This window comes from Balaenoptera ricei, chromosome 10 (genome assembly GCF_028023285.1).
Source record: "Balaenoptera ricei isolate mBalRic1 chromosome 10, mBalRic1.hap2, whole genome shotgun sequence".
Classification (NCBI taxonomy): domain Eukaryota; kingdom Metazoa; phylum Chordata; class Mammalia; order Artiodactyla; family Balaenopteridae; genus Balaenoptera; species Balaenoptera ricei.
Genome location: NC_082648.1, coordinates 12,656,575 through 12,680,923, shown reverse-complemented (window position 1 = coordinate 12,680,923; position 24,349 = coordinate 12,656,575). Strand labels below are relative to the sequence as shown.

The 24,349-nt window shown below is 37.4% G+C and overlaps 1 protein-coding gene across 3 annotated transcripts in view; it reads right to left on the bottom strand.

Annotated features, from left to right (window-relative positions):
- Positions 1-24,349, bottom strand: part of PTPRO (protein tyrosine phosphatase receptor type O) — a 233,484-nt gene that overhangs the window by 52,796 nt on the left and 156,339 nt on the right. For all 3 annotated transcript variants that reach the window (XM_059935363.1, XM_059935361.1, XM_059935362.1), the window contains exons 8-12: positions 23,087-23,207; positions 22,555-22,748; positions 21,494-21,605; positions 17,766-17,917; positions 16,482-16,602 (exon numbers count right to left, since the gene is read on the bottom strand). In XM_059935363.1, the coding sequence (XP_059791346.1) occupies positions 16,482-16,602; positions 17,766-17,917; positions 21,494-21,605; positions 22,555-22,748; positions 23,087-23,207 (700 nt within the window). The remainder of the gene's footprint in view (positions 1-16,481; positions 16,603-17,765; positions 17,918-21,493; positions 21,606-22,554; positions 22,749-23,086; positions 23,208-24,349) is intronic.

Below are 24,349 nucleotides of genomic sequence, written 5' to 3'. Positions count from 1 at the left end.
TCTACTTCAGCTTTATTATAGACATAATCTATTAATAGTTTTTGTGTCATCTACACTGGAGTTAGCACTGCCCATATGATACTGAATTTTCTGGGTGAGAAACAAAAATCTGTACTGAAAAGACGGAGAAAAATGAAAGTGGTGTGCTCCCTTCTTATGGGGAGATTCAGTCTGGTGCTGAGCCAAAAACCTGCCTTCCTTGCTCGGGAGACTGTTTGGAATAATTTAGACAGAGGAATGGCTTCTTGAAAATTTAGTCAAAATTAAGAGGGGTAAAGCTAAAGAGATAATATGATTTTTTAAGGAAGAGGATTGATGGAAGAGGACCGGATGGTTGATAAAATGTTAGAGGACTGATTTCTTTATCTTATTCTTTTAGACATTTAATTTTGATCAATAAATCAATCCATTAGTTAAGTAAACCATTCTATCTGTGCCCTTTCATATGCCTTTCCAGTAACTGAGTCACTGGACTTGTAGGCTTGATACCAATGCCTGTCTGTTCCCCAGTTCTAGGAGGTGGTCTGCTGTCTTGTTCCCAGTTGCTGAATCTCTCCTGGTCCCCTCTTTGCACCGGTGTCCTTTAAGCATTGCCCTTGCCTCAAGTTCCTCCAGTACACAAAGTGCTATGCCTGAATCCAAGTTCTTAAGCCAGGGTCCCTCTTACCTGCTGTCAGATCTCCTTGACATTGCTTGTTTGGATAAACATCTTGCTGTCAGGTTCACATAATAGCATACTCTGCCCATCAGCATGTCCCTGACAGACAGCTCTCCACACTGTTTGCTTGTTACTTGGATTTCTTTTCATTATCTGCCTCACATTCCCAAGTCTGTCCTACAGCTCCTGGTGTTTAGCAAAAAAGCCCTAGAAGCCATTTCACTCTTTTGACAAGTGTTATGTGTTTGTGGGGGAAGGTCTGGACCTTCTTTCTGGAATATCATCATCAGGTCCAGAACCAAGAAGTTTGTCAGAATCATTCTTGACGTGATCTATTGCAGTAACCTAAATTTGTGTCCAACTGAAAAAGAAGCATTTTCCTTTCCAGAGGCAACCTGACAAATTTGGGCACAAGACAGAGGAAATAAATGAGTTGGTCTTGGGCAAGTATAACTCACAATAGATGTCAGGACCCCTTTCTCATTTGCAATGAATTGTTCATTCCTCTAGACATTGTATCGTCTCACTTGCCCTATGATGAAGACTGTTGATGAAACACAGAAGTCTACTTCCACTTCTTACATCCTTCGTAATTGTCACTGCTAATAGCATTATGAGTCAGAGACTAAGTCCTCCAGTGATTCTGACTCCTGCAGAACTTGGATCTTTGGAAGCAAGCGTGAGGTTGTCTGAGGCAGAGATAGATGATCTGTTAGGCTGAGCCTGGGCTATGTCTCTTTAAAAGATACACACTGTGGAATTGCTCCTCGGAGTGAGTTTCTCGGACTATGATTAGAATCCCTAGGACATCTATATATTTTTTCCTGATGGGTAGATAAAATCAGTTTAGTTATCTGATATGAACATTGCCCAGATCCTAATCTCTGGATCCAACTTTTTACGTATTGATTTCCCATCACCTATCATCTGTTCTTACCCAAGTATCTCACTATTAACCTCAACTCCATAAGGTTAAAATGGAATGTGGAGTCCTTGCCTTTCCTCAAATCGGTTCTGCTTTCCTCCTACCCCTGATTCTGTCCTGAGCAACATCATTATTTCAATTGTCTAAGCTGACAATTTTGAGGCTCTCCTCTTGCTTCTCAGTCTCAGATCGCATTATTTTTTAATACTTCTTTTCATATCTTCCTTTTATTTATTCCTTTTATTATATTGCACATCCAGGCTTTTGCCATCACACTTAGCATTCATTACAACAGCCCCTTATTCCCTTTCCCTGCCTCTTACTTGATTCTTTCTTCGTTTTGCCAGTGATGGTTTAAAAGGTCTTAAAACACCACTTTGCTCCTGTTAGATCCTATCTGTGCAATGATCTATTGTGATCAATGTCTATGGTGTCAAATCCAAATATGCCAAGTGTTAAAGATTCTACGTACACTGGCCACTTGCTACTCATCGCCACCATCTCTCCCGCACAGACTTGCTGCCCCGTAAAGCCAGTCTTCCCACTGACCATCACACAGGTATTACTCTATCTCAACTCATGTATTTCCCCTCAGTGTACTCTTTCTTCTCTTCTGATCATCTTAAAGAAAAAGTCTTACTTTCTCCTTGAAGCCTTATCTGATGACTGTCTCTTGATGCTCTATCCCTTCTCTGACCTGCTATTGCCCTTAACTATTTCCTGTGCAACCTATGTGAGTGAAGTCCTGATTCCACTGGGTCCTATTAGATTCTTTAAGAATGGCGGCCATGTGTTATAAATTATTTCATCTTTATTTTGAACTAGCCAAGTGTAGGGACTCAATAAATGTTATCTAATGACAGACTTAAAACATAAGTCAAGATTCATTAAACAGAGACGTTAGGATTCAAGCATCAGGTAAGACCAGACAGGCATTGAGTTTTGATATTCTCTGCCTTTTTATAGTGATTATATTTGTAAAAAGTCATCAGCTCTCAGTGGCAGAGTCAAGGACTGTTGTGAATTAGAAGTTTTCTCAGTGGCCCAAGAAATATGATTTAGATACTGGAGTAGGGGTTTCTTTGAGTCTGGCTAAGAATGTGGACCTAGGTGAGAAGTAGATCCTCAGGAAAATCTCCAAAGGATCTGGGACCTCAAACAAGCCATGTAACATTTTTTTCCCTCAGGTGGTATATGAGGCAATAGATTATTCCAAGATCACTATACCCATTATCTCTGCATTCTTTTCTGAAAGACATAATGCATTTCAGTTCTGCATTGTGAATGCAGACTCACAACTCATTCAGTTGTTAATGAGTAACATTCACAAATCACCTGCTTGAAGACTTATGATCTTTTGATAGGTATATTTTCCTAGATATATTAGGGAGAATTTCCACACTGCTATTCCAAAGAAAATAAAGTTATCACAATATTTCATAAGTGGAGGTGTAATTAGATTGGAAGGGGCTTATAATTAAATTGCACTACTCAAGACAACATCTGCCCCAGGGAATGTATTAAAATATTAGAATTATATTGTGCAACACAGTAGCTACTAACCACATGTGGCTACTGAACTCTTGAAATGTGGCTAGTCTGAATTGAGAGGTGCTGCATGAATAAAATACAGATTAGATTTCAAAGACTTTAGTATGAAGAAAGAATAAAAATATCTCATTAATATTTCTTTACATTGATTACACGTTGGAATGATACTACTTTGTATTTACTGGGTTAAATAAAGTATATTAAACTCAACTTCACCTATTTCTTTCTACTATTTTGTAATGCAACTACTAGAAAATTTAAAATTACATTTGTGGCTCTCACCGTATTTGAATTGTATAGTATTGGGTTAGAACATTTCTTCCTGTTTGGTAGAGAAGTCTGGAAATTCTTGGCAGAAACTGGTCAGGGGGGTCCCCCTTCTGCTGTCTATCTCTTCTCATGAGAAGGCAAGGTCAGCTCAGCCTCATAGCTTAGGATGGCTTTGAGGTTCATGTTCCCCATCCTTAGAAACAAGACTAAAAGTGGTGAATGGCTAAATATTGTTTAGACAATTTCATATGGTGGGGAATACAATTGACACACAAAAGCCTCTTGAGTGGTCTGTGTCTCTGTTATGGCCTGAATTGTGTTCCCTAAAATTCACATGTGTAAGCCTTAAACCCCAGCACCTCAGAATGTGGCTGTGATTGGAGATAGGGCCTTTCAAGAGGTGATTATGTTAAAACGAAGCTATTAGGGTGGGCCCTAATCCAATCTGGCTGGTGTCCTTGTAAGAAGAGGATGTTTAAGCATACAAAGAAGCACCAAGAATGAATGGGTACAGAGAAAGGACCACGTGAGGACACAGCTAGAAGGTGGCCATCTGCAAGCCAAGGAGAGAGGCCTCAGAAGAAACCAAACCTGCCAACACCTTGATCTTGGACTTCTAGCCTCCAGAACTGTGAGGAAATACACTTCTGCTGTTTAAGCCCCACGGCCTGTGGTGTTTTGTTTTGGCAGCCCTAGCAAACTAATATGGTCTCTTCCTGCTCAAAATATCAAATTCCGTCTAGTTCATAAAGGAGAGAGACATGAAGCCTTTTTAAATTTTGTTAAGAGTAAATGAGCCTTAATTTAATGTATACAAAACACTTTATATAATATAAAGAGTCATGTACGTATTAGTTACAGAACAGCTTCTGGTTATCATTTTCTATCATCTCCCTAAATGACATTTTAAATTTCTTCAAAATTCCCCCTGCTCCATAATGTCAGATGTCCTTTTGTTTAAAATAATTTCAGAATCCATGATATTTGATATGAGAACCTATGGATATGAAGAAAGGAGAGAGACATACTATTTTTACAAAATGGGGTATAGATACAGGGTTGTTTGCCTTTAAATATGCTAATCATTGCAAGTGTTATACTCAACTAGTTGGTCCTCTCTTTCCTTCTCTTCTCTCCCCCTCAGTGCCGCTCCTATTTGCATTGGGGATCCAACCTAATTTTATAAGAAACTCAAGTACTATGCATAGAACACGGACTGAATGGAAAGCTGTAACGCTATCCCTACCATTTAATTTAGGACGGGCTATGAGAGGCTCACGGTGTTGCCCAGGATCTCCGGGGAGTGAAGGTGGCATTGGGTGAAGTATGAGCGAGTATTTGATTCACATTCTCTGCTCTGGCAGCAAAGCTCTTCCTTCCCCTGGGAATTCCAAAGGGAGTCAGGTGTAATATTCAGCCTTGGAGCAGAACGGAATGTATTTATTGCCTAAAATCCATCTTTCTCTGACAGTTATTACATTGCTTCTTATTTTAATGTGACCCATTAGTTTAGCTGGTGATAGAATTATGTTAATGAGGCTAAGGTTAAATCCATAAAAGCTTACTGGTTTTATTCCATTTGTATATCATACCTTTAAACTTGGTGAGTCGTTTTACAAATGTGTGACATTGATGATAAGGAGAATTCAACAGAAGAACATTGTAAAAAATGAGTGACATGGCAAAATCTATTTTTATTCCTCAGCCTGACCGACAACAATTTGTTAGTATCCTCTTCATACACAAAAGCTGTCTTAACATCTGTATTAGAGTAAGTCTTTTAAATCGATTTTTATTTTCCTCATCTCAAGCCACAGAACGTATATTCAACTTGGCCAAAGAAAACATCTGTGACTTAAGCGGTGTAAGCTGCATAAATTACCTTCAACTTGGTCAAAAACAACATCTGCAGAAGAGAGCACTCTTTGAAAAGAAAAAAAAAAAAACAAAAACCCTAAGGGTGAGTTAAGATTGATATGCCATAAAATTAAGAAGAGGAAAATGTATATTAAACCACAGTCACCTTTGTTAGATCTGAAGTTTATTAGGCCTACTCTCTTACTGACTTTGGGAGATTCTTTTCCTCCATACACTTAATAAGTAATTAGAACATTTAAAATAACATTGGGGAATATAAAAATATTCAGGCAAATACTTAGCAGTAAATTATAATTAGGCCCCTTTCATATACAGAACATAAAAATTTCTTAGGAATTAGAAATACCTGTCATTTCCATTACATTCTAAATAAATTCTTTATAGCTTAATGATAGCAAGTGTAATATCCTTTTCTGTGAATCATTGGGTAAGTTATGGTATTACCAGCTCAAGTAATTTCTAAAGATTAGTAGAATTTTTCAGAGAAATCTCTCTTTTAACTTAGTTTAAAACAAAATATCTGACTTCCTCCTTTGTTGGTTCCAGGAATATGTGTTTTTGCTTGGCGCTTTTATTAGTTAGGACTTAGATATTGCACAATTCTTAGAAAAAGGTAGTTACTCTTACTGTATCATCAGCCTTGTTGCCTTTACTCTGAACTCAGTTATGAACTAAATCCTAAAACTGGAAGGAACATTAAAGATCATTTAGTCCAGACCCTCATTTTGTAGAAGAGGCAGCTGAAATTCAGAGGGCCTGGGTCATCTTTCTAAGGTGACACAATTTGACTGTGAAGGCAAGTACCTCTAGGTAAGGGTCCCCTTCCTGCACCCAGCTTCCTCCCTAAATGTATGAGCATTTTCCATTAATTTCCATATAACTGGGGATGATGAGGTCTTCTGGAAAGTTCCTTTGCCCAGAAGACCAACTTTTCCAGAGTGGGCACTTGCTTGCGTATTTAAATCAGAGGCAGACATCATGAGCATTGCCATATTAGTCCAACATCCAGATTCTTTAAATATATCGAAGGGCAACAAGCAAAACATGCAAGTCACTTTACGGTGGGCAGGAGAAATGATTTTAGGGAAGTGCTGAAATTGTGTGGCATGGCCGTGGGCAGTTGGCAAATTGAAGTGACACTCAGAAAACCACTGCAATGAGAAATGGGGGAGACATATATTGAGGACAGGTAGTGGTTAGCCTTGGACCCAGGAATGGAGCCATGGAACAGTGACATGCCTGGCAGCCTAACCCAGAAAAAAATGCTTGCATGGGGCTGCTGGCCGTCAGGAATGTATAAGAATAGTAGCACAGCAGTTATGATTCTCTGCAGACCTAAGGAAATTGCATGTGTTTATAAGAGGTCAATAGATGAGAACTTTCACAAGCTTTCATCATCAATCCCTCCTACTCATACACCCCCTTAATGCCCATAGACTCTGTCATTTATTGTCTTACTACAGATCCACCCACCCTAAGGCCACTCCCTCCAATGGCACCCTTGGTCCCATCTCCTTTGGCCCATTTAAGGACCAACAAATCTCACTTCTCACCCCAACAAATCTCACCTCTAACTATCCTGCATCATCAATTTCCCCTGCTCTGTTGAATGATTCTGATTAGCTCAATGACAAACTGTTTCCACCCACTTAAAGGCAAGGAAAAACAAAACAAAAACAAAATACAAACTTGGATCCTTTTATCCTCAGCTACTGCCCATTTTCTCGCCTTTTTACAGTATCTTACCTCTGCAAAAGTTTAATTCCAGCTGTCTTCAGTTTTTCTGCTTTTGTTATCTTTTTTTCCTCACTCACCACTCCACCCAAATGCCTTCTCTGCAAATCACCAATGACTTCTGGGTTGCTAAGATCAGTGATCAATTCTCATTTGTTGTCTAACTTATCAACAAGCTTGACATATTGATCACTGTCTATTCACTCAAGTACTTTCTTTGCTTGGCTCTTAGGACATCACATTTTATGTGCTTCTTCTTACTTCACTGGCCACTTTTTCTCAGGCTCCTTTGCTGGTTTTCCCTCACCATTTCCACTTTTAAAAGTTGAGGTGCCTAGGGCTTAGTTCTTGGGTAGCATTCTTTTTTCATTACTTGTTCCCTGATAACCTTATCAAGTCTGTTTTCTGTCTACCCTCATATTTATATTTCCAGTGCTGAAGTCTCCCCAGAACCCAAGCTCCTTTCTCCAACTGCCTACTCAGTAACTGTTCTTTATTGTTTAATAGGCACCTTCAAATGTTGACACATCCCAAACCGAACTTCTGATCTTTTCCCCCAAACCTGCCTCTCCCATAATCTTCCTCAACTCAATAAATTGCACCTTTGTCCTTCCAATTTCTCAGACCCCAGAACTTGTCATTTCCCTAGACCTCTTTCATTCATTCATAGACAACACCTAAATCTATCAGTAGATTCTCTCAGCCCCACCTTCAAAATAAATTTTGAATATCATCACTTTTCATCACCCTGGTGGAAGCAAGTATAATGTTGTATCTGGTTAGACGCTATAGCCTCCTAACCCTAAGGAGGAAGGTGGTCATGTAAGTTATCAAAAGTGTCCAGTTGGAATCCTTTTGGGGAGGAAAGGGATTGCTAAAGAAGATGACTAGTTTTTACCTGATCCATAACAGATCTAAACTGGTATCTGAAGCAACTGGGATGAGTGGTCATCTTATCTAACTGGTCTCCTGCTTTTACCCTCACCCATGTGATCCCTGAAACTGGTCAGGTCATGTTACTCCTCTGCTTGAACCATCCAGGGGAACATCATCTCCCTCTGGTTAAACCCTGCACGATTTGTTCCCTTGCTACCTTTCTGCCTTCTGAGTTACTCTTCTTCGTCTCTATTCCACGTCAGTGATGCTGCCTTCTCAACTTTTCCTTGAACTTTCCAAGCGCAGTGCTGCTTCTTGAACTTTGCATCTGTGGTTCCTTCTGCCTACAGACTCTCCTCCCAGTTACCTGCTTGGGGTCTGCAGCTCCCTCAGGATTTGGCTGAAATAGCACCTTCACAGTGAAGCTTACTCTATCCCCATCCCTACAAAAACTGCATCCCCACCTGCACCACAGAACTCTTCCTGCCTCATTTTTCTCCATAACACTTATCATTTGACATCCTTATATTTACGCTTATTGTCTCTTTTTCTCCACTAGAAGGAGGATAGAAATTTCTGTCAGCTTTGTTCATTTCTGTATTCTCAGCACATAGATTAGTGGGAAGCACATAATAAATGTTAAATAAAGATTTGTTGACTGATAGGATAAGTTAATTTTTAAAAACTATAGTACCTTGGTTATTTTATTATCTTCTTTCTAATTGACTGGTGGTGTATATATGTTCTACTTGGCATATTTTTGCCAGCCATCACAGTCATATTATCACCCAAATTAACAGCATATCTGCGTAAAGTGTGTTTATATATATATATATATATATATATATATAAATTAAGTTAAATATAAATATATATAAATAAAGGATATACACACTTTCTTTACTTTATCATTTCCTCCCTCTCTTCAATCCATTCATTCGTTCATCTTCCTTTCCTCTCTCTATGCTACATTGACACAAATTTATTCACCTTCTTATTGAACTCATTTTTGTTCGTTTGTTTTGGTGGCGGGTAAGGGGAATAACAAGTTAGTCACTTACTGGGAGAGGATTCAAGGAAAGGGATGGGTGGCTAGGGAGAGGTACTTTAGACTTCAGTTTGCCATGACTCACAACACTTAACTCAATTCTTACCAAAAATGAGAACTGCATATATCCAAGTAACTATTTCCCAAAATTGTACACGCAATGATTTCAACATAAGAATTAAACAAATTTTCTCAACTGACAGGGAGACCAGGAAGGGCAGTACCTTGTAATGGCTGGGCTTTTATATAGTCAGAAATTACATTTCATCAAAATGGATATAATTATTTGTAAGCTACTAAAATTTGATGTGTGAGTGTGCATGAGAGAGAGAGAGAGAAGAGAGCAGATTCTAATATCCCCCCAATTCCTAACATCTGTGTCTATAGTCAAATTATGTTTTAAAGATTTCTCATCTATATAAAAACTTTCATGGCTGAGATTAAGGAAATCAAGCCAATTTCACAATGCTCAAATTCCCAAACAGGAACAGAAAGCCACAGGAATGGGTGTGAGGCTCCTTCCTGCTCTGTTAAATGCGTTCATAGAAAAATGAAGTTTTTAGAAAAAAATACACCCCAAATCCAGGAAGACATAAGCCAGCAGATGGATTAAAAAGTACTGTTTCTAGATCCAGGCTCAACAGATTTCTCTAGGTTTCAGCTTGCCCAAATGAGGACATTGCACTAAATTACCTCCAAATCCCTCCCAGAACTAAAGTTATCTGAGTCCTTATCTTGAACCTGCCTGAGCAGGTTGGTGGTCAGGATAAAGCAGACCTTTGACAGTAGTGGTGTACACATTCTGTTTTTCGCCTTTCTCTGACTTTATTGGCTGTTCCTTCCATGTCTCTCTTGCTAACTCCTCTTCTTCTGCTCAGTCTCTAAATGCTAGAGTGGTTCTTCTTGGCTAGACCCAGGGCTCCTTTCCTCTGTTTCTACTTAGTACTTGATGATCTTATCCAGACACCCCTAAATTTATGTTTCCAGCCTAGAATTCTCCCTTGATCTCCAGACACATATATCAATACTCTCTTTACTTGACAACTGCACTTGGATGTCCTTTTGATTTTTTATGGCTGAGGAAGAATCCTTGACTCTCAGCTTTCCTCCAGTTTCCTCCTCTTCTAGTTTTTCTAGTCCTTTCAATCTCAGTAAATTGTACCACCCACCACCCTAGTTGCTCAAGAGCAAAGCCTAGGAGACATTCTTAATTTCTCTTTCTCTCATTTCCTGTTTCACCCCATCAGAAAGTTCTGGGGTCACAACCTCCAAAACAGCTCCTGAATTCTGCCCAGTTTTCTCCATCTCCATTACTACCATTTTGGTCAAAGTTACCATCATTTCCCACAGCACTTATTTTATTAGAATGCTGTTTTTAAAGCTAATGACAAATAATCCCTTAATTGGTCTCCCTACCTTTATTGTTGACCCCCAAATCCTTTCTCCCTTGAGCAACTGGAAGGCTTATTTTAAACATAAGTCAAATTATTTATGTTAAATTCTCTAAATGGCTTCAAATGTGCAATTTCAAAATAAAATCTCAACTCCATGCCTCGCAAGTCCCATATAATCTGACTTCTCCTGGTTCTTTCTGCCTATGTGCTCTTCCCCAACCTTTTTATGGATGATCCTTTCTTGTTATTCAGATCTCTTCTCGTTGCTTCCTCAGAGAAAGCTTTTACTCCAAAGCCATCTGCATCATATACCCTATTTTAATGCTCTGTAAAGCATTTATGACCATCTCTCCCTTCACTAGATCATAAGCTCCTTGTGAACAGAAAATGAACATAACTTTTTGGGTGTATTATGATAAGAAGTCTGGCATCTGAGCAGTGCTTAGAAGTTTCTCAGCATATATTTGTTAAATAAATTAATGAATGGATATTCTACTACCATAGATCTATTTTATGAATCTCATTCTTATTTCTTTCTCATTCTTATTTCTTTCCCTCACTCCTTCCTTCCTTCCCTTTTTTTTTTTTCTTTTTAGGTTGGAAAACTGATTGTATGATGTAAACTTATCAAATCCTCCTAAAGTGTCTCCAGAGTTCCAGGTAGATTCACCAAGACTAGAAGTTACAACTGGTTGCTCATTGAAGCCGCAGTTGCATGCAGACCAACGAGCTCTTGTAAAATGACAAGTCTTAGTGCAGATTTGATTGACATTCATGTTAACTGCTAAAGTGAGCTGTCATCATGTACCACCATAGTACCATGAAACTGCTGGAAACCTAAAATTCTTAATGGGATGACTGGCTCAAAGCCTTGCAAACAGCACCACTAATGGCACATATCTTCTCTGGATGTCTGTTGATGACATAATAATAGAAATTTTTTGGCAACTGTTTTGAGAGCTTTCTCCCCTTGTACATGCCACCTTGGATTAATTTATGTTGTTCTGGATTCATTGATAGTCTGGTTTCTTTCCCCAGATGTAGATCCTGTCCTCCATGACAGCAAGTAGAGCCTTTCCAAAGAGATCTCTTTACAGAGCAATTAAACTCAGGGCTGGTTCAACCAGTGTTGAACCTAGGTTAAAGATGGCCTTCTGAGTTAAACAAGCACTGAAAATCTGTGTGTCAAAGCTGTATTTTTCTGTAAAGTCGAATTAATTTGACTTCTATGTATACCAAATGAATGCTGTATAGAAACATAAAAATGGCAAGAATGAGTGTTTTGTGAAAACAATTGCAATTCAGTTATTACTAAAGCAAAATGTTTCACTTCTCTGAAAGCTGAAACTTGTTTTGGTTAAATATTAACTGTAATACTAATTTCAGCTTCGAGGTCTATAGTTTCAATTCCATTCAACAAATATCTATTAAGCATCTACAGCAGGCAAGGTAGCGTGTGTTATAGAAAATTGAAAGAGCTTATAAAACAGAATAATGTCATTAGTAGAATGGAAAATAGACCTTTAGACAAATGGATAAAAAGTAGGGTTATTTCGTTTTCAGGGGAAAAAAAGGGCTAAGGACAGGCACATTATAAAAAGATTGTCTTGCTTTCAGAGAGGAACAGGATAGAGGTAATATTCTGTCTGATATTAAGATACCAACATGGAAAAGCTTATCAATTCTAAGGGTAATGATTCACTAGAAATAATCGCTGCGGGAACTTGTCCTCCCTATTTGAAAAGTTCAAAGGAACTTTTTAAAAAAAATTTATTTATTTTTGTTTTATTTATTTTGTCTTCGTTGCTGGGCACGGGTTTTCTCTAGTTGCGGCAAGCAGGGCTACTCTTCGTTGCGGTGCACGGGCTTCTCATTGCGGTGGCTTCTCTTGTTGCAGAGCACGGGCTCTAGGTATGCAAGCTGCCGGCTCAGTAGTTGTGGCTCTCAGGCTCTAGAGTGCAGGCTCAGTAGTTGTGGTGCACGGGCTTAGTTGCTCCGCGGCATGTGGGATCTTCCCGGACCAGGGCTCGAACCCGTGTCCCCTGCGTTGGCAGGCGGATTCTTAACCACTGCACCACCAGAGAAGCCCTCAAAGGAACTTCCTAAACTGGTTTAGGCAGTCCTGTCTGTTAATGGGGAGACATGGGAACTCAAAACCTCATGATAAGTTTGGGAAACTATGACAGTTTTTTACTCACGTTCCTATTTGTTTGAGCGTAATTGTCCCAGTTCATGACTTTAACCCATATTCCTGAGGCCTCATGGATCATCCATAATGTCTCATAAAAATGACAGCAAAACACACAATAGGCCACTGAATGCTACTTTGGTAAGACCACTTCTGAACTTGTACTTTAAGGGAGACCAACAAACCAAATAAGTTGGAGAAAGCATCTAGAAACCTGAGAAACACTTATGGTTGCTTATGCTAACAAAGCTTGGGAAAAGAAAGACTTGGGGAACACAGGCATGATCTTCATGTAATTCCAGTTACCTGGAAACAAGTTTTGACTAACATTCATACAGAGAACAAAATCAGAGTTAATGGTTGGAATCAGGTGATTTTTTTGTCTTAATAAATAGATCGTGCAATGTTGGAAGCTGGTGATCTCCACATTCCTGGAATTCAAGTATAGACTGCTAGGGAAAAGCAGATTGTGTGCAGTGCATTAAAGAACTCTACTCATGATTCTCAATAGGAGTAGTACCGCCCCCTTGAGGGTGCTTGGAAATTTGCAGAAATGTTTTTAGTAGTCACAATGGAGGAAGTTAACCAGACTTCTGTGGGCAGGGCTCAGAAATACTAGATGTCCTGCAATGATCAAGAAAGTTCCAAAGAGAAAAATTGTCCCATGTCCCACGTTCCACATGAATTTCTAACTTTGCATCAGAATAAATCCACTATAAATATAAGTACAAGTACTTTATCATGTAATTAATGTTGGAAAAAAATTTAAGGTTAAGTAAAATAATTTTGAAGAAAGTTGCCATGAAGAAGGACACAAATGGAATTAAGACGTTATTTAAAAACTATTCAACACCATACACAAAAATAAACTCAGAATGGATCAAAGACCTAAATGTAAGGCCAGACACTATAAAACTCTTAGAGGAAAACATAGGCAGAGCACTCTTTCACATAAATCACAGCAATATCTTTTTTTGGTCCACCTCCTAGAGTAATGAAAAGAAAAACCAAAAATAAACAAATGGGATCTAATTAAACTTAAAAGTTTTGCACAGCAAAGGAAACCGTAAACAAAATGGAAAGACAACCCACAGAATGGGAGAAAATATTTGCAAATGAAGGGACCCACAGGGATTAATCTCCGAAATATACAAACAGCTCATGCAGCTCAATATCAAAAAAACAAACAACCCAATCAAAAAATGGGCAGAAGATCTAAACAAACACTTCTCTAAAGAAGACATACAGATGGCCAAAAGGCACATGAAAAGATGCTCAACATCACTAATTATCAGAAAAACGCAAATCAAAACTACAATGAGGTATCACCTCACACCGGTCAGAATGGCCATCATCAAAAAGTCTACAAACAATAAATACTGGAGAGGGTGTGGAGAAAAAGAAACCCTCCTACACTGTTGGTGGGAATGTAAATTGGTGTAGCCAATATGGAGAACAGTATGGAGGTTCCTTAAAAAACTAAAATTGAGCTACCATGTGATCCAGCAATTCCACTCCTGGGTATGTATCAGAGAAAACCATAATTCAAAAAGATACATGCACCCCAATGTTCATTGCAGCACTATTTACAATGGCCAAGACATGGAAGCAACCTAAATGTCCATTGACAGAGGAATGGATAAAGAAGATGTGGTACATATATACAATGGAATATTACTCAGCTATAATGTCAAACAAAATAATGTCTTTTGCAATAACATGGATGTATCTAGAGATTATCATACTAAGAGAAGTAAGTCAGACAGAGAAAGACAAATATCATATGATATCACTTATATGTGGAATCTAATTTTAAAGAATGATATAAATGAACTTATTTACAAAACAGAAACAGACTCACAGATTTTGAAAACAAATTTATGGTTACCAGAGGGAAACATGGAGGGGGGAGGGACAAATTAGGAGCTTGGAATTAACATACACACACTACTATATACAAAATATATAACCAACAAGGACCTACTGTATAGCACAGGGAACACTACTAAATATTCTGTAATAACCTATATGGGAAAAGAATCTGAAAAAGAATGAATATATGTATACGTATAACTGAATCACTTTGCTGTACACCTGAAACTAACACAGCATTGTAAATAAACTATACTCCAATAAAATTTTTTTAATGCTATTAAAAAAAACTACTCAATAATTTACTTTTTCTGCCCATAGTGTCTATTTAATACATCATGCATTTTCAATTACCAAATTAATTCTAAGGGATTTCAGTGCAAGAGTTTAGTTTTTACTGTGGCAAATAAGAGACAAAAAAGATTTAAGACTTTGTGTCTTATGCATTGAATTATAGAGAAATGCAACTAGTGGATAAACTAAGAAAAGATTGTTTTGTTTGGTTCTGGATTTTCCAAGAGTTTTCTGAAGGTACCTCACTGTCAACACTGCTGTTCCTGGTATTTAAGCTGCTAATAAAACACCCTGGATTGTTCTTTACTTATACCTGCACATATGAACATGTGTAATAACAGAAATGATTTGAAACTCTTACAGACAGACAGACACAATATAAATTAGCAGATATCTGAAACGATGATGTCAGTAAGTTGAACTAAATGTTTTGAATATATTTTTATTTCCATATACATTTATTTTTTATTGAATTATAATAGACACACAACATTGTATTAGTTTCAGGTGTACAACATAATGATTCAATATTTGTATGGATCGTGAAATGATTTCATGATGTCTAGCTATGTATATATTTAAATTTTTCAACTATAAAAATGATGAGAGCTCTGCTGTGAAAATTACATATTGAACTGCATTTATTTTGGGGTTATCATTCTCAAACTGATACTGCCCCAAGAGGTCTACCACCCAACTTTTTGCCAATCTGTCCTCTTTTGCCTGCTGCTGATTATAGGATATTACTTCTGAGGTCCCTTTAAGTACCAGAAACTAAATATATACTTTAATACACGGTAGATTGTTGAATGTAGAAGATGTGTTTTGTGTCATATAGTGTCACTTCCAAGTTGTTTTTCATAATATAAATAATTATTTTGACACTACACAATAAGTTCCAGTTCATTTGCAATAATATCATAGTTTCCTCATTTTCCCTCATCCACGGCTCATTATTTTTCTCAGCATGTTATCTCTACTTTAACTAAGGTTATTTCCCTCTTTCTTTCATCACAGGCAAATTTGTCTAGTCTCTTATTACTTATTCTAACTCTAGGTTTTATTCTAGGGTCCACCTGTACTTATGCTTTATTTTTAATTATTTTAATTATCTATTTCTAATTAATAATAATTAATTAATATGAATGTATTCATTTATTTTTATACTTCTTGTATGGAAGAACTACTGATCCTGTTACTTCTTGCAAACTCACATTTATTAGTTTTCACTGTATGTAGTCATCAGGTAGTCCCATTATGACTTTTAGAATAGCTAAAAGCTGTACCTGAACATATACATAGGGAATCCATATTATTTTTTATAAGTTATTTTTCTTTTATTTTGATTTTGTATTAGAGTTAGGATTTATATCAAATTAAAAAAATCAACATGTGGATTATTTTATCTATGAGTTTCAATTTAAGATATTAAAGAGGGCATTGCATAATATTTATATAAAAGGGGAATGGTGTCTGATAGGGTTGAGAACACGGCACTAGATAATGTCTAAGGTCCATCCATCTCTAAAATTCTAAGACTCGTTGGTTCCTCTAGCCTTACTATGAATGATGAACACGCTTGTCTCCAGCACAGTAAACGCTGCACTCACAGAAATTTATAAGTTGAATGTACTCTTTTGATAGTATTAAGTCTCTTTTGTACTTATATAAGACAGCAAACCATTTTTTTTTCTATTTCATTGAATTGCAAAGACCATGTTAAACCAAGAGATACAAACACTAGTTCTCCCAGCATGATTATTTTCACACACACACCTGTGTACTTTTCTTACCTAGCTTGACAAGGTGGAGCATGGAGGTATTACTTCCTCTTTCAGTGCAAGCAGTTACGGAGATATTGTAGATATCTCCCGGAGGCAGGCTGAGAATTGTGGTCATGACATTGCGTGTTACCTGCAAGATCATCAGAATGGAGGGTTTAAGCTTCTAATGGCCTTGAACTAGAATACCATTCCAAACAGCTACAGGGCTATCACAGATGTTCCCTCTATACTCTGTGCCACAATCTACAGTTGATCAAGCCTTACGAATATATTATTTCCTCTGAACATGATATAAATTTCTCAGCTGAGCCAAATGCAAGGTAGCTCTAAATAGGCACAATACATAAAGGAACATTCTTGTGATTAATTCCTTTGTTTGGAATGGGTATTACTCTGATTTTTTCCCCCTCATATTCACAGCAAATTTTAGAAAAAGCAATCGCTTGGGTTTACTAATAGGAACATTGTTCAGCCTTAGCTGAGAAGCTCAGAAGAAAGCTAACCATGTCTATGGACACCTGCTTTCTTAACTAAAGACTATGTTTCCCAGTTTCTTCTATAGCTAGTGGGGACCATGTGACACCATTCCAACCATGGGTAAGAGGAGGTACCATGGGCAACTTATAGTTTTGTTCACACCCTGTATGTGCTGGGCCTTTGTGTCCTCTCTTTTCCCCTTCCTGTGGGCTGGAATATGGCTGTAAAGATGAGGAAAGTTTGCCTATGCAGATGAGGGCTACACATAGTGGCAGATGTGGCAGCAAAATAGAAAGAATCTGGACCCTTGGATGATCTCTCACAGCAGAGGTGCCCTGTTAGTGCTGGGTACCATGAGAGAGACATAGGTGTTGATATTCTTTCATCCACAGCCTTTAAAAAAAATATTATTACAGTCGTTTACTTGGTACCCTAACTAATATAATGTCAAAAAGCTTAATAAACCAGGAGAAAAGAAATTAGTATTTCCAACATATCCAAATACTTAGGTGTTGGGGATATATGGAGAAAATAATGAAATAACTATGGTTTTCTTGAAAATGTTTAGTATCCTGAAGAAAAAGCTCAGTCATCACTTTAAACACAGGTGAAATCAATAGTTACAATGATTACTACTCACTACTAAAGATTAAAAGGTAAGCTCTGTGAAAGAAGGAATTTAATTTTTGTTCACTATCCTGTCTCCAGAACCGAAAACAGTGCCACTTGGCATACAAATATTTTTTTGATGTCTCAATAAATATTTGCTTCATGGTTTTCAACAGATGCCCAATACTGGGAATCAAAGAAACATACACTCTTTTTAATTTTCTTCTTTCCTTCTGCAACAACCATCCAGTGGAGCATTCTAGAATGCGAGAGGTCAGTAGTGTCATCCCCGTATATCCAACTGATATATAACAGACTGTTGAAATATTCCACAGAAGTGATTTCTGGAGCAACTGGGGCTATGAGGGAGGAAAGAACCACACTTTAGTATAAGAGACTATGAATAATTAAAGTACTTATCAACAGAGCATGAAATCCCATATAGAGGTAATTTAGAGAATTAAAATTCACACCTCATGATGGTCCTAGGGACTCTTGGACCTGTCGGTAATACAGTGAAGTTTGATGGTATGAGGTGGGCACTTGTTTTGTGGGACGCTACCTTGTATGGCTCAGACCCAAGACAGCCAGACCTATCCCTGAGGAGAGCAAGGTTTTTTATATAAATTTCATTTATACGATTCCTAAAATGTTCACATGTTTGGGTCAAATTTGGGGTTAATTTATTGTTGGATCAATAAATTAATATTATTAGGCATTGGTGAACTTATTTTCCAAGCAGTACTAGAAACTCTGGGGTCCTGTGAAAATAAACCTTTTTTATTGTGGCAGCAAAGAAGTTTACGGGAATAAAGAACAGTAGGATCAATGAGTAGAGGAACAGAAAAATAAATATTATGTCCATAAGATAACAAGACAATGGCATTGACAGTGTTTCGCGGAAGGTAGGCTCTAAATAAAAGTTGCTGAAGCAAGTATTAAGGGAGGGAAGGAAGAGATTTTTAAATTTAAAAAGCTAAATTCTCTCTGACACTGAGTTTATGAATTTATTTTATAACTTTACACGTTTAAATTTTAAAAAATTCCGATAGGGGAGGAGAGTTCATCACAAGCTTTATAATACATAAGCTCTGAAAGCACACTTTAATTATTTTTTTAAAGTAACTGATAATTCTGAAGATTTTAACAAATAAACAGTTGAATTTAAATTCCATGTGATGTTGGTTTGAAGATAGCCAAGTGTTCTATTCCAAGATACAGTCCCAAACCAACCAATGTTTGGAGGAGAATTTCTACAAATCAAGAAGACTTATTTTCTTTAACATGCACTAATACGTATAACAAACATTCATAACTATCTATGCTTCCAGATACAATTATTCACTAAAGAGATGTGTAATAGAGTAAAAAACATATTTCTGTTTCATGCTAAGTATGAGTAGCATTTCTATATGTTTGACAATAAAATCATGAAATATCAACAATGTCTATAATAAGTAGCACAAACCCATATCATATTGCAGAAAATTCTAATAAAGGAAAATAACCCTGGTTTCTTTATAGCCTCATAACCATATTTTTACATAATTCACTATATACAAGAACCTATACGTATATTTCTTCAAAGAATATTTTCTCAAGTTCTAATGTGAGTGAACATATTTAAAATTGCAAGGCCAGAAGTACATATCTCTCACTCACAGGTATGAAGTCTTCACATTTTTATACTCCATGTTGTTGATTTAAAATCCAGCATATTGCTGAAAGGCCACCAGATGTCACTATTTGTTTATTAAACATTATTTGGTACACTAGCATAATTACGAACTTGACTTGCAGACAAACTGCCTAACAAAGATAATAGACTTGAGGCGCTAATAAATCACACCTTATTCAAGTATTTTATTCCTATTCCCGCACAATTTGGCAATTTGGATTACAATTGGAAAGCATATGAAAGTAAAGTATGAGGTCTTTATTTGCTTTAAAATTGAAATGAGGGAAGAAAGCACCCCCCACCAAAAGCTAAAATTTCAACTAGTTTTAGATACAGGTATAAAAATAAAACTCAGCTACCATATATATTTTAATAATGATTTAGATTACATAATTTAATTCTCACACTACCCTATGAGGTATTATTATGCCCATTTTATAGATTGAGAATTGAGACCATCTGTGTCAATACGCTTAGATAACACTGTGGATCCCCAGTGTCAGCGTGCCTTAGTGGTTGGTCCCAGGAAAAAATAAGAAATTCCCAAAGATCAATTTATTGGAGACAATAGACTGCTCACCTAGGCAAGTGGCTTGCTTATTAACCATAGTTTACATATCCAGACTTGCTTTGTCCACCTAAACTCTTATCTCATGATCTTTGCCCATTCCCAGGTAGTTCCCAACTTTGAAAGGCACACCTAAACCATTTGAGCCCAGAACTCCAAATCCTATTAATATTTCATTTCTGATGTAACCCCCTGGGAGACACCACGAACACTCTGTCCAGAAAGTGTCCTGGCTCACTACAGCAAGTTCCCTACGCTTAGCTTTGTTTCATTAGCCAGTTGTTAGGCAATATTTTGAGTTTTACCAGTGAGAAAATACAAGTCCAGGATCATTAAGATAATTTGCTCAAAGTTCTATAGCTGGAAATTAGCAAGGTCAAGGCTGCTCCGTCAAGTGGTCAGATGAGACGTCTGGACTTTTTCCAGACAGCTGCTCTGTCTGAGAAGGAAAGAGCATTCTCAGAGCGTTCATCTCAATAAAGTTAAGTGTATGAATTATTGATACAATGAAGTTTAATTATAATTAAGTATGTGATTATGAATATAGTCAAAAAGGCTAACACAGGGCTTGTCAAATAATTGGTATTTTCTGTTTTTACGGTAGTCTTTCACTTCTCTACTTCAATATTACTTTTAACATCTGGAACAAAGGAAGCTCTTGACATTGGCCAGTAAACAAAAGTGATGAACTATGTAAGTTGATTGTGTAAGAATTCACATGATTAATTTCTTTCCATTGTTCTTTTAATTGATAAATCTCAACAGGGTAAAGCTGGAAGTCCAGTGAGTAAATGATTTTGACAAAATTATTCTTCACCTAAACAATATCTTTCTCTTTTCTTTTCTCAGTATAACTTTAATTATGGCTTTGCTGTCCCATCAAAAGTTTTTGAAAAAATCTTAGTTCAGACAACGAAGGTTACTGTTTCTTGGATGAATTTCCTCTTCTTGTTGCTACCTCTGCCCACCTCTGCTATCTCTGCCATATGATAGTGATCTACATAATTTTAGGCTCTGAGGATCCAACACTAACAGTTTTTTGAGTACTTAAACTTTGTGCCATGTATTTTGCTAAGTAGCTTATTTAATTGGGAAGTAACAATAGATAATAATAGCAGATTATAGATACTCTTATCATCCCTATTTTACACCTGAAAAAAACTGAGGCTTAGAAGAATTAACTTGCTCGAGTTTACAGGTGGAAGGTGGCAAACCTGTGACTCACACACCCAAGTTTATGTGTCTCCAGGTCTGTTTTAATTCCTGCAATGGACAGTACTGCAGTCAGCCTGTGACTTTGAAAATGGCTTAATTAATAAGGAAATGGAGGCACTCTATCAAATACAATTATCAAAATGGATAAAATCAATTGAGTGTGGTGTAAAGCTGAAAGCTCTGCCTGCTACATCTCGATTCTAATCAATTCTGAACAGGGGTGCACAAATCAAGGGAAGTGACTCAGGATAAAAAGAAATCAAGGACAGTAACTCAGGATACAAATTATATTTTAATTTTTAAAGGCTATTATTTAAACAAATAATAAATTTTCAGAATCAAGGATATCATCTTCTGTGAAATTGATACTCAGTCGGTCCTGGGTGAATGACTAGCAATTTCTGGAGATGGGTCCCCTCAGAACTTCCTCAAAATAGTGATATCTCCTCATGGGACCATTTTCCATGCACTTACCTGTTATGAAGCTTATGGTGGAACTGTCACAGCAGCTCAGTTCCGGGTCTCCCCATGTTACCATGGTAACTCGAAAGTTGTAGTACCATGCTGGCAACAGATGAGCTATCCTCTGAAAAAAGCAAGAAGACAAAAGACTAAGAGGGAAAATCACATTTTTGGAATACAGTTATGTACTTCTCTTAGGCTATGAAAAAAGTAATTTTTAATTTCCTTTTGCCTTTTTGTATTTCCCATTTTCCATTAAAAATATTCTTTTTGGAATGAGATGATGTGTAAATAAAATGATGTACAATATAATATATTTTTTAAAAAGTGATCAAAAGATATAGAGTCAAATATGTTCAGTATTTGTTTCCTTTTGCAGTTTCCTAAGTTATATTACACAAGTGAATTAGTATTTATTTGTGAGTCACTGTATGTACATGTCCTCCTATTTCTAAGGCAAATAACCTTTCACAACTTTATATTCTCCCAGCTTGGACCATAAACATGCATCCATATTGGGTGGCAATCACCAGAGTTGTCAACTGGGTAGAGGACAATTGTGTAATTTGTGTGTGACCTGTAGCTAACCTGTACTTTTAAAATTATTCTAGTCTCAGAAAGAGCAATCTTTTCCTGCTCTCTTGAAGAATATCCTCTAAGGGCCTGACATTATTGGTATTTAACTGATTTTTCAATGTCAAGAAGAGCCATCATTAGAGTTAAGCAGTGTCAAATAATTATTGAATGACTAGAGGAAATCTCCTGTGTTTTCTTCCTTAGGAGCAGAGAGAAACAATAAGCACTTGGTAGGTCTACTAAAATGTGAATTAGCAAATACACTCAATTAAGAGTGAAAGCTAGTTTCACACAATTCTCTCTCTCTCTTTCTCAAAAAACAACAAAAAAATTAAAAGCAAAAACAACCCCAAACCTTGAAAGCAGCAAGCTACCTGTGTGTATTTACAAAACGGTCTAACTTACATAACACATAATAATTTTTTCAGACACATTTGGTACATGAAAGCATGTCTGTTGACACAGGAAAATGTGACAGCTGGTTAAGGAAAGATTACCACTGATGCAGTCAAGGAGACAGTCGCTGCTATTTCATAGTAAGTTGTCCATTCTGATGTCATTGTTGTAGGGTTGAAATAAAACATTTCAACCACATATTTTCTGAACACTCCTAAGTAAGGTCTGGTCCAGCTCAAAACCACTGCTGTAGGACCCAAGGGATAGAGCATTAAATCCTTTATTCCAGTTGGAACTAAGAAGAAGGGAGGGGAGTGAAAAAAGAAAGTCAAGAAGGAATGTTTAATATCTTAGCAATGGCTTCACACTGCTACCTAATAACTAGGTTTTTCACTCTTCTGATATAATCATTAAAAACTAAAAATATTTGCCTGCGATTTTCTTTTTCCCAAGTAATGGATGCTAAGGATGGCTTCCAGGTATACAATTGTAATCATTAATTACTCTGAAGGTTGAATATTGGGTGAACAAGTATGGACCTCCCATAAATGATGATAATGACTTGAGCTTAGAAATTGCACCCCTCCAAACAGTACTCTGATAAAGGTATTATTGTTGTGGCTGGCAACTTACCAATAGCAAATGTCACAGGGTCTGAAGGTGGTCCAATCAAAGGGCCTTTTCTTAGGTACATCACAACCTGGTACTGGGCACCAGGAACCAGATTTTCAATAATAGATTTGCTTGAGTTCACCTTCAAACCAAACACCCAATAAGATTTATTTAGAGCTGGGCTTTCAGAATGTGACACAGAGGCTAACATCATATTCAGGGACACTTTGTGAAATCACAAATGCCTCTGAAATCCAGAAGCCTTTACTTATGCTGAGGAAGGTCAAATTTCAAAATTAAGATGATATATAGTTTATATGAGCACTGGAGGAAACCCAGAACATTCAAATTCTAAGGCTAGATTTAATAAGCCCCGTGAACTGCTTTATACCCATCAATGTCAATTGTAACTATGTACACTAGAAACACATCAGCCTCTAACCATAATCAAATCAGGAATAACATAAGGATAGTCTGACATCCTAAATTGTAGTGTCAGCTGATTACATGCAAAGATCAGTGCAGGAATGTCTTTAGTCTCTCATCACTTAGAAGCATAGAGTATTTAATTATAGTGATGGAAAAGACCTCAGAGATTTTCTAGTCCAAATCTCTCATTTAACAGATCAAGAAAGTAAAGCTAGAGAATAGCCAAGATCACATATTTAGATCAGTGTTGGGACTGGAGGCCTAGCATTGTGACCTCTACTCCGTGATACAGGCCAAGCAGCAAGATACAGCAGTAAGCACTTTGCAAGGCTACTGTGACAACCTGCCAAGAATGAATCAGGAAGAAACAGATAATCTGAACAGACTGATTACTAGTAGTGAAATTGAATTTGTAATTAAAAAAAAAAAAGAAAAAAACCTCCTAGCAAACAAAAGTCCAGGACTGGATGGTATCACAGGGGAATTCTACCAAACATATAAAGAAAACCTAATTCCAGGAGTCATGATGGCATAGTAGGAGGATGTGGAATTCACGTATCCTCACAACTAGGGCACTTACCAGGCACCGGTGGGGGACCATGGACACCTAAGGGGACAGAAGGAACACCCAGCAACCAGCTTGCGGGATCTTGGTTCCCAGGCCGGAGGTCAGAACCAAGTTCCTGTGGTGGGAGCTCTGAGCCCAAACTGCTGGACAAAAAGGAGAGCCTCAGAGGCCAGGGAATATCAATCTGAGTGAGGCCTCCCGGAGGTCCTCATCTCAGCACCAAGACCCAGCTCTATCCAACTGCCTGCAAACTCCAGTGCTGGACGTCTCAGGCCAAACAACCAGTA